General features: G+C 38.1%; 1 protein-coding gene across 1 annotated transcript in view; it reads right to left on the bottom strand.

Moving 5' to 3' along the window:
* Positions 1 to 15,637, bottom strand: part of LOC121386555 (polycystic kidney disease protein 1-like 2) — a 119,418-nt gene that overhangs the window by 83,047 nt on the left and 20,734 nt on the right. Inside the window, exons 5-6 of the mRNA XM_041517495.1 lie at positions 10,221 to 10,340; positions 5,926 to 6,011 (exon numbers count right to left, since the gene is read on the bottom strand). Of these exons, the coding sequence (XP_041373429.1) occupies positions 5,926 to 6,011; positions 10,221 to 10,340 (206 nt within the window). The remainder of the gene's footprint in view (positions 1 to 5,925; positions 6,012 to 10,220; positions 10,341 to 15,637) is intronic.

The raw sequence follows: 15,637 nt of genomic DNA, 5'->3' as shown, positions 1-15,637 counted from the left end.
CCTGCCTGTCCTCCCACAGTAACTAGAATTAGTCTGATATAGTTTTCTTACTTGGCAATGTTTCTTATTAACGGCCTGCCTGTCCTCCCACAGTAACTAGAATTAGTCTGATATAGTTTTCTTACTTGGCAATGTTTCTTATTAACGGCCAGCCTGTCCTCCCACAGTAACTAGAATTAGTCTGATATAGTTTTCTTACTTGGCAATGTTTCTTATTAACGGCCTGCCTGTCCTCCCACAGTAACTAGAATTAGTCTGATATAGTTTTCTTACTTGGCAATGTTTCTTATTAACGGCCTGCCTGTCCTCCCACAGTAACTAGAATTAGTTTGATATAGTTTTCTTACTTGGCAATGTTTCTTATTAACGGCCTGCCTGTCCTCCCACAGTAACTAGAATTAGTTTGATATAGTTTTCTTACTTGGCAATGTTTCTTATTAACGGCCTGCCTGTCCTCCCACAGTAACTAGAATTAGTCTGATATAGTTTTCTTACTTGGCAATGTTTCTTATTAACGGCCAGCCTGTCCTCCCACAGTAACTAGAATTAGTTTGATATAGTTTTCTTACTTGGCAATGTTTCTTATTAACGGCCAGTAACTAGAATTAGTCTGATATAGTTTTCTGTCCTCCCACAGTAACTAGAATTAGTTTGATATAGTTTTCTTACTTGGCAATGTTTCTTATTAACGGCCAGCCTGTCCTCCCACAGTAACTAGAATTAGTTTGATATAGTTTTCTTACTTGGCAATGTTTCTTATTAACGGCCTGCCTGTCCTCCCACAGTAACTAGAATTAGTTTGATATAGTTTTCTTACTTGGCAATGTTTCTTATTAACGGCCTGCCTGTCCTCCCACAGTAACTAGAATTAGTTTGATATAGTTTTCTTACTTGGCAATGTTTCTTATTAACGGCCATTAACTGTCCTCCCACAGTAACTAGAATTAGTTTGATATAGTTTTCTTACTTGGCAATGTTTCTTATTAACGGCCTGCCTGTCCTCCCACAGTAACTAGAATTAGTTTGATATAGTTTTCTTACTTGGCAATGTTTCTTATTAACGGCCTGCCTGTCCTCCCACAGTAACTAGAATTAGTTTGATATAGTTTTCTTACTTGGCAATGTTTCTTATTAACGGCCTGCCTGTCCTCCCACAGTAACTAGAATTAGTCTGATATAGTTTTCTTACTTGGCAATGTTTCTTATTAACGGCCTGCCTGTCCTCCCACAGTAACTAGAATTAGTTTGATATAGTTTTCTTACTTGGCAATGTTTCTTATTAACGGCCTGCCTGTCCTCCCACAGTAACTAGAATTAGTCTGATATAGTTTTCTTACTTGGCAATGTTTCTTATTAACGGCCTGCCTGTCCTCCCACAGTAACTAGAATTAGTCTGATATAGTTTTCTTACTTGGCAATGTTTCTTATTAACGGCCTGCCTGTCCTCCCACAGTAACTAGAATTAGTCTGATATAGTTTTCTTACTTGGCAATGTTTCTTATTAACGGCCTGCCTGTCCTCCCACAGTAACTAGAATTAGTTTGATATAGTTTTCTTACTTGGCAATGTTTCTTATTAACGGCCTGCCTGTCCTCCCACAGTAACTAGAATTAGTTTGATATAGTTTTCTTACTTGGCAATGTTTCTTATTAACGGCCTGCCTGTCCTCCCACAGTAACTAGAATTAGTTTGATATAGTTTTCTTACTTGGCAATGTTTCTTATTAACGGCCTGCCTGTCCTCCCACAGTAACTAGAATTAGTTTGATATAGTTTTCTTACTTGGCAATGTTTCTTATTAACGGCCAGCCTGTCCTCCCACAGTAACTAGAATTAGTTTGATATAGTTTTCTTACTTGGCAATGTTTCTTATTAACGGCCAGTCTGTCCTCCCACAGTAACTAGAATTAGTTTGATATAGTTTTCTTACTTGGCAATGTTTCTTATTAACGGCCAGCCTGTCCTCCCACAGTAACTAGAATTAGTTTGATATAGTTTTCTTACTTGGCAATGTTTCTTATTAACGGCCTGCCTGTCCTCCCACAGTAACTAGAATTAGTTTGATATAGTTTTCTTACTTGGCAATGTTTCTTATTAACGGCCAGCCTGTCCTCCCACAGTAACTAGAATTAGTTTGATATAGTTTTCTTACTTGGCAATGTTTCTTATTAACGGCCTGCCTGTCCTCCCACAGTAACTAGAATTAGTTTGATATAGTTTTCTTACTTGGCAATGTTTCTTATTAACGGCCTGCCTGTCCTCCCACAGTAACTAGAATTAGTCTGATATAGTTTTCTTACTTGGCAATGTTTCTTATTAACGGCCTGCCTGTCCTCCCACAGTAACTAGAATTAGTCTGATATAGTTTTCTTACTTGGCAATGTTTCTTATTAACGGCCTGCCTGTCCTCCCACAGTAACTAGAATTAGTTTGATATAGTTTTCTTACTTGGCAATGTTTCTTATTAACGGCCTGCCTGTCCTCCCACAGTAACTAGAATTAGTTTGATATAGTTTTCTTACTTGGCAATGTTTCTTATTAACGGCCTGCCTGTCCTCCCACAGTAACTAGAATTAGTTTGATATAGTTTTCTTACTTGGCAATGTTTCTTATTAACGGCCAGTCTGTCCTCCCACAGTAACTAGAATTAGTTTGATATAGTTTTCTTACTTGGCAATGTTTCTTATTAACGGCCTGCCTGTCCTCCCACAGTAACTAGAATTAGTTTGATATAGTTTTCTTACTTGGCAATGTTTCTTATTAACGGCCTGCCTGTCCTCCCACAGTAACTAGAATTAGTTTGATATAGTTTTCTTACTTGGCAATGTTTCTTATTAACGGCCTGCCTGTCCTCCCACAGTAACTAGAATTAGTTTGATATAGTTTTCTTACTTGGCAATGTTTCTTATTAACGGCCTGCCTGTCCTCCCACAGTAACTAGAATTAGTCTGATATAGTTTTCTTACTTGGCAATGTTTCTTATTAACGGCCTGCCTGTCCTCCCACAGTAACTAGAATTAGTTTGATATAGTTTTCTTACTTGGCAATGTTTCTTATTAACGGCCTGCCTGTCCTCCCACAGTAACTAGAATTAGTTTGATATAGTTTTCTTACTTGGCAATGTTTCTTATTAACGGCCTGCCTGTCCTCCCACAGTAACTAGAATTAGTTTGATATAGTTTTCTTACTTGGCAATGTTTCTTATTAACGGCCTGCCTGTCCTCCCACAGTAACTAGAATTAGTTTGATATAGTTTTCTTACTTGGCAATGTTTCTTATTAACGGCCAGTCTGTCCTCCCACAGTAACTAGAATTAGTTTGATATAGTTTTCTTACTTGGCAATGTTTCTTATTAACGGCCTGCCTGTCCTCCCACAGTAACTAGAATTAGTTTGATATAGTTTTCTTACTTGGCAATGTTTCTTATTAACGGCCTGCCTGTCCTCCCACAGTAACTAGAATTAGTTTGATATAGTTTTCTTACTTGGCAATGTTTCTTATTAACGGCCAGCCTGTCCTCCCACAGTAACTAGAATTAGTTTGATATAGTTTTCTTACTTGGCAATGTTTCTTATTAACGGCCTGCCTGTCCTCCCACAGTAACTAGAATTAGTTTGATATAGTTTTCTTACTTGGCAATGTTTCTTATTAACGGCCTGCCTGTCCTCCCACAGTAACTAGAATTAGTTTGATATAGTTTTCTTACTTGGCAATGTTTCTTATTAACGGCCTGCCTGTCCTCCCACAGTAACTAGAATTAGTTTGATATAGTTTTCTTACTTGGCAATGTTTCTTATTAACGGCCTGCCTGTCCTCCCACAGTAACTAGAATTAGTTTGATATAGTTTTCTTACTTGGCAATGTTTCTTATTAACGGCCTGCCTGTCCTCCCACAGTAACTAGAATTAGTTTGATATAGTTTTCTTACTTGGCAATGTTTCTTATTAACGGCCTGCCTGTCCTCCCACAGTAACTAGAATTAGTTTGATATAGTTTTCTTACTTGGCAATGTTTCTTATTAACGGCCTGCCTGTCCTCCCACAGTAACTAGAATTAGTTTGATATAGTTTTCTTACTTGGCAATGTTTCTTATTAACGGCCAGCCTGTCCTCCCACAGTAACTAGAATTAGTTTGATATAGTTTTCTTACTTGGCAATGTTTCTTATTAACGGCCTGCCTGTCCTCCCACAGTAACTAGAATTAGTTTGATATAGTTTTCTTACTTGGCAATGTTTCTTATTAACGGCCTGCCTGTCCTCCCACAGTAACTAGAATTAGTTTGATATAGTTTTCTTACTTGGCAATGTTTCTTATTAACGGCCTGCCTGTCCTCCCACAGTAACTAGAATTAGTTTGATATAGTTTTCTTACTTGGCAATGTTTCTTATTAACGGCCTGCCTGTCCTCCCACAGTAACTAGAATTAGTTTGATATAGTTTTCTTACTTGGCAATGTTTCTTATTAACGGCCTGCCTGTCCTCCCACAGTAACTAGAATTAGTTTGATATAGTTTTCTTACTTGGCAATGTTTCTTATTAACGGCCTGCCTGTCCTCCCACAGTAACTAGAATTAGTTTGATATAGTTTTCTTACTTGGCAATGTTTCTTATTAACGGCCTGCCTGTCCTCCCACAGTAACTAGAATTAGTTTGATATAGTTTTCTTACTTGGCAATGTTTCTTATTAACGGCCAGCCTGTCCTCCCACAGTAACTAGAATTAGTTTGATATAGTTTTCTTACTTGGCAATGTTTCTTATTAACGGCCTGCCTGTCCTCCCACAGTAACTAGAATTAGTTTGATATAGTTTTCTTACTTGGCAATGTTTCTTATTAACGGCCTGCCTGTCCTCCCACAGTAACTAGAATTAGTTTGATATAGTTTTCTTACTTGGCAATGTTTCTTATTAACGGCCAGTCTGTCCTCCCACAGTAACTAGAATTAGTTTGATATAGTTTTCTTACTTGGCAATGTTTCTTATTAACGGCCTGCCTGTCCTCCCACAGTAACTAGAATTAGTTTGATATAGTTTTCTTACTTGGCAATGTTTCTTATTAACGGCCTGCCTGTCCTCCCACAGTAACTAGAATTAGTTTGATATAGTTTTCTTACTTGGCAATGTTTCTTATTAACGGCCTGCCTGTCCTCCCACAGTAACTAGAATTAGTTTGATATAGTTTTCTTACTTGGCAATGTTTCTTATTAACGGCCTGCCTGTCCTCCCACAGTAACTAGAATTAGTTTGATATAGTTTTCTTACTTGGCAATGTTTCTTATTAACGGCCTGCCTGTCCTCCCACAGTAACTAGAATTAGTTTGATATAGTTTTCTTACTTGGCAATGTTTCTTATTAACGGCCTGCCTGTCCTCCCACAGTAACTAGAATTAGTTTGATATAGTTTTCTTACTTGGCAATGTTTCTTATTAACGGCCTGCCTGTCCTCCCACAGTAACTAGAATTAGTTTGATATAGTTTTCTTACTTGGCAATGTTTCTTATTAACGGCCTGCCTGTCCTCCCACAGTAACTAGAATTAGTTTGATATAGTTTTCTTACTTGGCAATGTTTCTTATTAACGGCCTGCCTGTCCTCCCACAGTAACTAGAATTAGTTTGATATAGTTTTCTTACTTGGCAATGTTTCTTATTAACGGCCTGCCTGTCCTCCCACAGTAACTAGAATTAGTTTGATATAGTTTTCTTACTTGGCAATGTTTCTTATTAACGGCCTGCCTGTCCTCCCACAGTAACTAGAATTAGTTTGATATAGTTTTCTTACTTGGCAATGTTTCTTATTAACGGCCTGCCTGTCCTCCCACAGTAACTAGAATTAGTTTGATATAGTTTTCTTACTTGGCAATGTTTCTTATTAACGGCCTGCCTGTCCTCCCACAGTAACTAGAAGTAGTTTGATATAGTTTTCTTACTTGGCAATGTTTCTGGCACTAGCTTGACAATCCGTTGTCCTGTTTAAATCATGTGCTAGGTAGGTGCTCACACTCAAAGCTGGATTCTGTGTGGAAATAATTCAAAATATTGCATAAGTACAAAAGCCTCACACAAACACAGACAGAAAGAAAGAAAGAAAGAAATGTTTTATTTAACAACGCACTCAACACATTTTATTTTACGGTTATATGGCATCAGACATATGGTTAAGGACCACACAGATTTTGAGAGGAAACCTGTCGCCACTTCATGGGCTACTTTTTCCGATTAGCAGCAAGGGATCTTTTATTTGCGCTTCCCACAGGCAGGATAGCACAAACCACGGCCTTTGTTGAACCAGTTATGGATCACTGGTCGGTGCAAGTGGTTTACACCTACCCATTGAGCACTCACTCAGTGTTTCGAGTCGGTATCTGGATTAAAAATCCCATGCCTCGACTGGGATCCGAACCCAGTACCTACCAGCCTGGTGACCGATGGCCTAACCATGACACCACGAGGCCGGTGTCACACAAACACAGTTATCATACAATAGCCAGCATATCTATTGTAATCAAAGTGTGTGATACTTTTCAGATCATAGACTTTCAGAATTTCACAAATTAGATGTAAATTAATCGAGGTCGTGACACTATGTTTATTGAAATTTATGCAAATGTACTAGGGTGAAATGCACTCCATAGTTTAAGTCTGCTTTCATAGTCTCACCAAAGAAAAACTTTTGATTAGCACTTTAGACTGAAAGGTGTTAAGCATTTAGAAAACAAAAAAAGGTACAGGCAAATTTTACTATTTTGTAAAAGTTTAAAAGTCAATTATATTAATACACTATCTTGATATTTTCACATATTAGAAAAATTATATTACAGTACAGAAATGTAAAAAAAAACCAAAAACTCATAGGTCACCAGACAAAATTTTGATCAACGAGCTATAAATTGAATAGATGTATAAATCACTATGACATTTCTTTATTTTTGTGTCTCGTCAAATCAATCATACTTTATATTCATTAACCATATTTACTATAATACATCTCAGTCTCCTTAATAGTACAATGTTTGATCAAATGTTATTTAATTTCACAGAAAATAATAGACATTTGTTTCTCTTTTGGCCAAAACTGTTTTCCTTTCTTTCCTACATTGACACAAATAAAAGTTATACATGAAAAATTAAAAAAAGACTAGGGCTAAAGCTTATATAGACGTAGAGTATTTGCTACATCACCGTGCATGTTTCAGTGCTAGACTAACCCTCAGTGACGTCACGCCGGTGTCACGCCGCTAGTTAACCATTCTACCATGGCTCAATAGTGTCATAGCATGCGATAGTAAGATTCCTCCTTAAGCACTATAGTCTATCTTTATGTAAGGATCTTGAAAATGATGTCAATCAATTTTTACGTCATTTCCATTCAAATAGACACTGCTTTCCATATTCTTACGTCATTTAAGAATTGACCGCAATTATGTTTTGGTTCATGCAAGTATGAACCGAAAGAAACGATGTGCACACTGTATGATCCCAGTTGATTTTTGTAAATGCATGATGTAATTTTGATAAGCGACGCCATTTCCTCTAACTGCTGTGTATTTTTACGGATCAGTTAAATTGGAAGGAACTGTCCTGTTCGTGTTTAGTTTATATTTTATGAAAGTGAATGAAGGGAAAGTGTCTAACATTTATGCTGTCGGTGGAACCCTTTAATTTTCGCCATCGCTTACAAGTTAGTTACAGGAGTGAAGTTTACTACATGATTTTTTGGCCACCGACGGCGTCTCATTTCATGGATTAGCGAAGGTTTTTTTTTTTTTTTTTAAATCAATGCGTATAGATATACATGTCTACTCTACTATAGCATTTTCCATTAATTTATAGTATACATTTTTTTATTGCTTTTGTAGCTTTCACGTGTGTTTTCTTCAAAATATCTAAATATGGTAACGGCTGCCTGAATAATCCGGCTTGTTGCACAAAAGTAGTGCGAGTAAGTGGGGGGTGGGGGGGGGGGGGGGGGGGGGGGGGTTAGTAGGCATGGCTTAATATTTTTTTCACTTCATCAAGATTTCCGTAAAGTGTATAGACGCAAATAAAATGTAATTATTTGAATATCAAGTAATGGCTGACTGGAATGAAAGTTTCGTGTACAGTTTCTAAAACATGTTGTATTAACCTTAAGATTATATCATAAAGAGATTATTACCTTAATGTGTCTGTTGGTATCGCACAATACATTTTTTATCCCTAGTGTATGATATTGATGATACCCAAACACACTGTGGTAATAACCTCTATGTAATACACATGTATATACCTAAAACATATACATGTATCTACATAGAACATATACATGTACCTCCATTAATTGTAGGCGATATATCATCTTCATGTCCAATTAACTTGTTTGTAAGGTCACATGTATCTACATAGAACATATACATGTACCTCCATTGTAGGCGATATATCATCTTGATGTGCAATTAACTTGTTTGTAAGGTCACATGTATCTACATAGAACATATACATGTACCTCCATTAATTGTAGGCGATATATCATCTTCATGTACAATTAACTTGTTTGTAAGGTCACATGTATCTACATAGAACATATACATGTACCTCCATTGTAGGCGATATATCATGTGCAATTAACTTGTTTGTAAGGTCACATGTATCTACATAGAACATATACATGCACCTCCATTGTAGGCGATATATCATGTACAATTAACTTGTTTGTAAGGTCACTGCACTGACTCTCGTGAGATGAAGTTGTGTTTGGAGAACGTGGAGATTACTCTCCCCCCCCACCCTAGGGGCTGTGTTGCGATCGCTTGGGCCTTTGTCCAAGTACAAGATCGAACACAATGGCGACTCGGCGACCGTCACGCTCATTTATGGCAGTGATCGGAAGAACCGCGCACCCAGCAGAAGACGGAGGAGGCGACCCAAGACTTCACAGGGGGGACCAAACTTGGCGGCTCAACCGCCAGGGGCGGTCCCACCTGTTCCGAAGAGGAGGACGGGACTTAGAGTGGCGCAGGGTGATCCAAACTCGGTGGCTAAACCACCGGGGGCGGTTCAGTCTGCGCAACCTCGACCAACTCGACCGAAGCACTCGCCAGGAACCATCCAGGGGGGACCAAAGCTGTCAGCTCCACTGACAGTGGCGGTCCCTTCTGTTGAGGATCCGCCAAAGATGGACACGGGCCACGTGGTCACTCATGACCCACCGGCGAGCCCACCACCACCTCCGGTAGTTGATGTTGCAGACACGGCGGCAGACCAGCGAGAATTCAAGAGGAGGAAGATGTCATCGACCACCATACCGAAGACGTCTGATGAATCCGATTGGATTCTCGTTTGCGACAAACTGCCAACCAAGTACACAGGGGCGGTTATCGGTGACTTCACCGATAACAAACACCTCAAGGGACCTTGGAACGACAATCACTGGTGCCAACTTCCAACCGGACAAGGGAAGTACCAGCTACAAGGTGCCCTAAACTCCGACAAACTCTACGTGACAGCCCAGCAGGAAGGACTGTACAGGCAGGGGCTCCTGATGCCATCGATGTCAAATGGGACCATACACCGCATCCTAAAGATGGTTCTACGAGACATCTACCCAGGAGCCATCGACCGCAACATCCAGGTCTTGACTGAAGGACTCCCCAACTTCAAGCCTGAACAGTCCATCAACTCGCCATGAGTCCTGCTGCACCAACCTTAACTAGGACAGGTAACATCCTTTTTGGGCTTAGTTGGACTTTAAACATTTTTCGATCGAGCTTCCAAATTGTTATGTTTATTTTTTTATAAATAGTCCAACGCATTTTACTTTGGCGCCCGTTCAATTGCTCAAATCACCTTAAAACCTTTTCGGCCGAGCAGTCAAACTTATTTTTGGGTTTAAATTCTTAGTCCGGACATGATGTTAGGTGCAGGTATTCTCCGTAGACTTAGGTTTTTCTAGTTAGACCCGAAGGAATCGAAATTCAGCCAGTCAGAACACGGCCCATTTTCGGTGTCTACTAGTCGGTCCGCGCAGTCGCTGGACGCTACTAAATACTTATTCAAAATTCCGCCCACTTCAAACTCAATCCCCCCCCCCCCCCCCCCCCCTTGTCCTGGACTTAGTCACTGGCAAAGGCCAGAGATTAAGCCCAGGACAGGCGTGCGTGAAACCTTCGTGGTATATATGCACGTTAATACTTTTATGAATGAATGAGTAAGGTCACATGTATCTACATAGAACATATACATGTACCTCCATTGTAGGCGATATACCATGTGCAATTAACTTGTTTATAAGGTCACTCATCTGAAAAAGCATTTCTTTATCTATAGCTTCAAACTTGTTAAGACCGTTCAGCAACCGCTCACGAATCTGCAACAAAAAATGATGACAGTAATAATAACATGAAATACCAGCAAAACAGCTTGTTCTTTTATTTAATAATGGCCTATTTCTGGAATATTTACTTAATTTATTACAGAATTAGTTGACATTTTCAATTAATTTGTTTATATATGCTTTGAAATGAAGACAACACAAACAGACCCTTGCTTCGATATCCATTTTGTAGATTCCATGTATTAATGTTAACATATGGGCAAAAACGCCAACATTATTAATTTTTGACGAGAGAAATTTTGAAAAAAGTACTTCTCAGAAATTATGTTCATTTAGTTGTGTATGCATTGAAGGTCCTTTATCAAACATTGTGAGATACCGAGTATATACCGACACAAATTATGTTCATTTAGTTGTGTATGCATTGAAGGTCCTTTATCAAACATTGTGAGATACCGAGTATATACCGACACAAATTATGTTCATTTAGTTGTGTATGCATTGAAGGTCCTTTATGAAACATTGTGAGATACCGAGTATATACCGACACAAATTATGTTCATTTAGTTGTGTATGCATTGAAGGTCCTTTATCAAACATTGTGAGATACCGAGTATATACCGACAAAAACTGGTTATTTTAGAGAAGGGGCATTTCTAGAGCAAAATACGTACATTGTATGTTACTTTTAATAAAATGTCCATTGTTTGGCAATTACAGTCTTGTACTAGACTCATTTTTATGCGCACAGTCCCAGCTTGGGTTATGCACACGGTCCCAGCTTGGGTTATGCACACGGTCCCGGCTTGGGTTATGCGCACAGTCCGGGCTAGGGTTATGCGCACGGTCCCGGCTAGGGTTAGGCGCACAGTCCCGGCTTGGGTTAGGCGCACGGTCCCGGCTTGGGTTATGTTTAATAAGTGTTATTTATTACAAATAAACCATACACTGTTGAGAATATATAGATGAATTTTATCAAGTGAGATCCTGTGTTAAACAAGTAAGTGTTATTTATTACAAATAAACCACACACTGTTGAGAATATATAGATGAATTTTATCAAGTGAGATCCTGTGTTAAACAAGTAAGTGTTATTTATTACAAATAAACCATACACTGTTGAGAATATATAGATGAATTTTATCAAGTGAGATCCTGTGTTAAACAAGTAAGTGTTATTTATTACAAATAAACCATACACTGTTGAGAATATATAGATGAATTTTATCAAGTGAGATCCTGTGTTAAACAAGTAAGTGTTATTTATTACAAATAAACCATACACTGTTGAGAATATATAGATGAATTTTATCAAGTGAGATCCTGTGTTAAACAAGTAAGTGTTATTTATTACAAATAAACCATACACTGTTGAGAATATACAGATGAATTTTATCAAGTGAGATCCTGTGTTAAACAAGTAAGTGTTATTTATTACAAATAAACCATACACTGTTGAGAATATACAGATGAATTTTATCAAGTGAGATCATGTGTTAAACAAGTAAGTGTTATTTATTACAAATAAACCACACACTGTTGAGAATATATAGATGAATTTTATCAAGTGAGATCCTGTGTTAAACAAGTAAGTGTTATTTATTACAAATAAACCATACACTGTTGAGAATATATAGATGAATTTTATCAAGTGAGATCCTGTGTTAAACAAGTAAGTGTTATTTATTACAAATAAACCATACACTGTTGAGAATATACAGATGAATTTTATCAAGTGAGATCCTGTGTTAAACAAGTAAGTGTTATTTATTACAAATAAACCATACACTGTTGAGAATATATAGATGAATTTTATCAAGTGAGATCCTGTGTTAAACAAGTAAGTGTTATTTATTACAAATAAACCATACACTGTTGAGAATATATAGATGAATTTTATCAAGTGAGATCATGTGTTAAACAAGTAAGTGTTATTTATTACAAATAAACCATACACTGTTGAGAATATATAGATGAATTTTATCATTGGAGATCATCATGTTCAAGAAAACTCTTGACTTTGTTTAAACAAGTAAGTGTTATTATGCTGTATTCTGGATGACACCGTTTCTCATTACGAGTTGCAGATTACTAGTATATGCTAATTGAATATTTGGTATTATTATTATATGTCAGATTATATGATAGATTATGTAACTGTTTGTTCACATTAGAAGATAGAAAATGGCTTAGCCAAAATTTTAGCCACTTACCAATTTTATTAGCCTTTTTGGGGGGTGGTAAAATTTAGCTAATTTGGCTACCGACAGCGCGAGCCTAAACGTCGAATAAATCGGGTGAAAATAAAAATTAAACAAAACATTTGGCATAGCTTTGGTTACATTTTACCCCCCCCCCCCCCCCCCCCATGGCACAAAAGTTTGGGCTATTAGAGTGCAAATGAGGTTAAGAAGGTCCCCCTTATCCTAAACGGACCCGACCTCAGATGCTATAGACAGATATTCATAAAACAAACTAAATTAAAAACATACCTCAGAATTAGAAACCTGCATATCACACATCGTGTGCAAAAGTGACCAATTTGGTCCACAAAGAAACGGATTTACGCGGATCATTCTCACTCTTGTTTTAATTGCATGTATCTTTCTAGTTGTGTTTATATATTTTGAGATGGTATTTATTAGTAATAATTTATTTTTTTAAATATGGATAACAATTTTTTTTATTACACTTGCATGGGAGTTGTACTGATTGTACTTGACTCATGTCAAGATTCATGTATTACCCTCGCTCTCGATTGGACAATACCAAAATGTCAAGATTCATGTATTACCCTCGCTCTCGATTGGACAATACCAAAATGTCAAGATTCATGTATTACCCTCGCTCTCGATTGGACAATACCAAAATGTCAAGATTCATGTATCACCCTCGCTCTCGATTGGACAATACCAAAATGTCAAGATTCATGTATCACCCTCGCTCTCGATTGGACAATACCAAAATGTCAAGATTCATGTATTACCCTCGCTCTCGATTGGACAATACCAAAATGTCAAGATTCATGTATTACCCTCGCTCTCGATTGGACAATACCAAAATGTCAAGATTCATGTATTACCCTCGCTCTCGATTGGACAATACCAAAATGTCAAGATTCATGTATTACCCTCGCTCTCGATTGGACAATACCAAAATGTCAAGATTCATGTATTACCCTCGCTCTCGATTGGACAATACCAAAATGTCAAGATTCATGTATTACCCTCGCTCTCGATTGGACAATACCAAAATGTCAAGATTCATGTATTACCCTCGCTCTCGATTGGACAATACCAAAATGTCAAGATTCATGTATTACCCTCGCTCTCGATTGGACAATACCAAAATGTCAAGATTCATGTATTACCCTCGCTCTCGATTGGACAATACCAAAATGTCAAGATTCATGTATTACCCTCGCTCTCGATTGGACAATACCAAAATGTCAAGATTCATGTATTACCCTCGCTCTCGATTGGACAATACCAAAATGTCAAGATTCATGTATTACCCTCGCTCTCGATTGGACAATACCAAAATGTCAAGATTCATGTATTACCCTCGCTCTCGATTGGACAATACCAAAATGTCAAGATTCATGTATTACCCTCGCTCTCGATTGGACAATACCAAAATGTCAAGATTCATGTATTACCCTCGCTCTCGATTGGACAATACCAAAATGTCAAGATTCATGTATTACCCTCGCTCTCGATTGGACAATACCAAAATGTCAAGATTCATGTATTACCCTCGCTCTCGATTGGACAATACCAAAATGTCAAGATTCATGTATTACCCTCGCTCTCGATTGGACAATACCAAAATGTCAAGATTCATGTATTACCCTCGCTCTCGATTGGACAATACCAAAATGTCAAGATTCATGTATCACCCTCGCTCTCGATTGGACAATACCAAAATGTCAAGATTCATGTATTACCCTCGCTCTCGATTGGACAATACCAAAATGTCAAGATTCATGTATTACCCTCGCTCTCGATTGGACAATACCAAAATGTCAAGATTCATGTATTACCCTCGCTCTCGATTGGACAATACCAAAATGTCAAGATTCATGTATTACCCTCGCTCTCGATTGGACAATACCAAAATGTCAAGATTCATGTATTACCCTCGCTCTCGATTGGACAATACCAAAATGTCAAGATTCATGTATTACCCTCGCTCTCGATTGGACAATACCAAAATGTCAAGATTCATGTATTACCCTCGCTCTCGATTGGACAATACCAAAATGTCAAGATTCATGTATTACCCTCGCTCTCGATTGGACAATACCAAAATGTCAAGATTCATGTATCACCCTCGCTCTCGATTGGACAATACCAAAATGTCAAGATTCATGTATTACCCTCGCTCTCGATTGGACAATACCAAAATGTCAAGATTCATGTATTACCCTCGCTCTCGATTGGACAATACCAAAATGTCAAGATTCATGTATTACCCTCGCTCTCGATTGGACAATACCAAAATGTCAAGATTCATGTATTACCCTCGCTCTCGATTGGACAATACCAAAATGTCAAGATTCATGTATTACCCTCGCTCTCGATTGGACAATACCAAAATGTCAAGATTCATGTATTACCCTCGCTCTCGATTGGACAATACCAAAATGTCAAGATTCATGTATTACCCTCGCTCTCGATTGGACAATACCAAAATGTCAAGATTCATGTATCACCCTCGCTCTCGATTGGACAATACCAAAATGTCAAGATTCATGTATCACCCTCGCTCTCGATTGGACAATACCAAAATGTCAAGATTCATGTATCACCCTCGCTCTCGATTGGACAATACCAAAATGTCAAGATTCATGTATCACCCTCGCTCTCGATTGGACAATACCAAAATGTCAAGATTCATGTATCACCCTCGCTCTCGATTGGACAATACCAAAATGTCAAGATTCATGTATCACCCTCGCTCTCGATTGGACAATACCAAAATGTCAAGATTCATGTATCACCCTCGCTCTCGATTGGACAATACCAAAATGTCAAGATTCATGTATTACCCTCGCTCTCGATTGGACAATACCAAAATGTCAAGATTCATGTATTACCCTCGCTCTCGATTGGACAATACCAAAATGTCAAGATTCATGTATTACCCTCGCTCTCGATTGGACAATACCAAAATGTCAAGATTCATGTATTACCCTCGCTCTCGATTGGACAATACCAAAATGTCAAGATTCATGTATTACCCTCGCTCTCGATTGGACAATACCAAAATGTCAAGATTCATGTATTACCCTCGCTCTCGATTGGACAATACCAAAATGTCAAGATTCA

This window comes from Gigantopelta aegis, chromosome 12, assembly GCF_016097555.1.
Source record: "Gigantopelta aegis isolate Gae_Host chromosome 12, Gae_host_genome, whole genome shotgun sequence".
NCBI lineage: Eukaryota > Metazoa > Mollusca > Gastropoda > Neomphalida > Peltospiridae > Gigantopelta > Gigantopelta aegis.
Note: the sequence above shows the minus strand (reverse complement) of the source record. Positions and strands in the feature narration are given on the sequence as shown.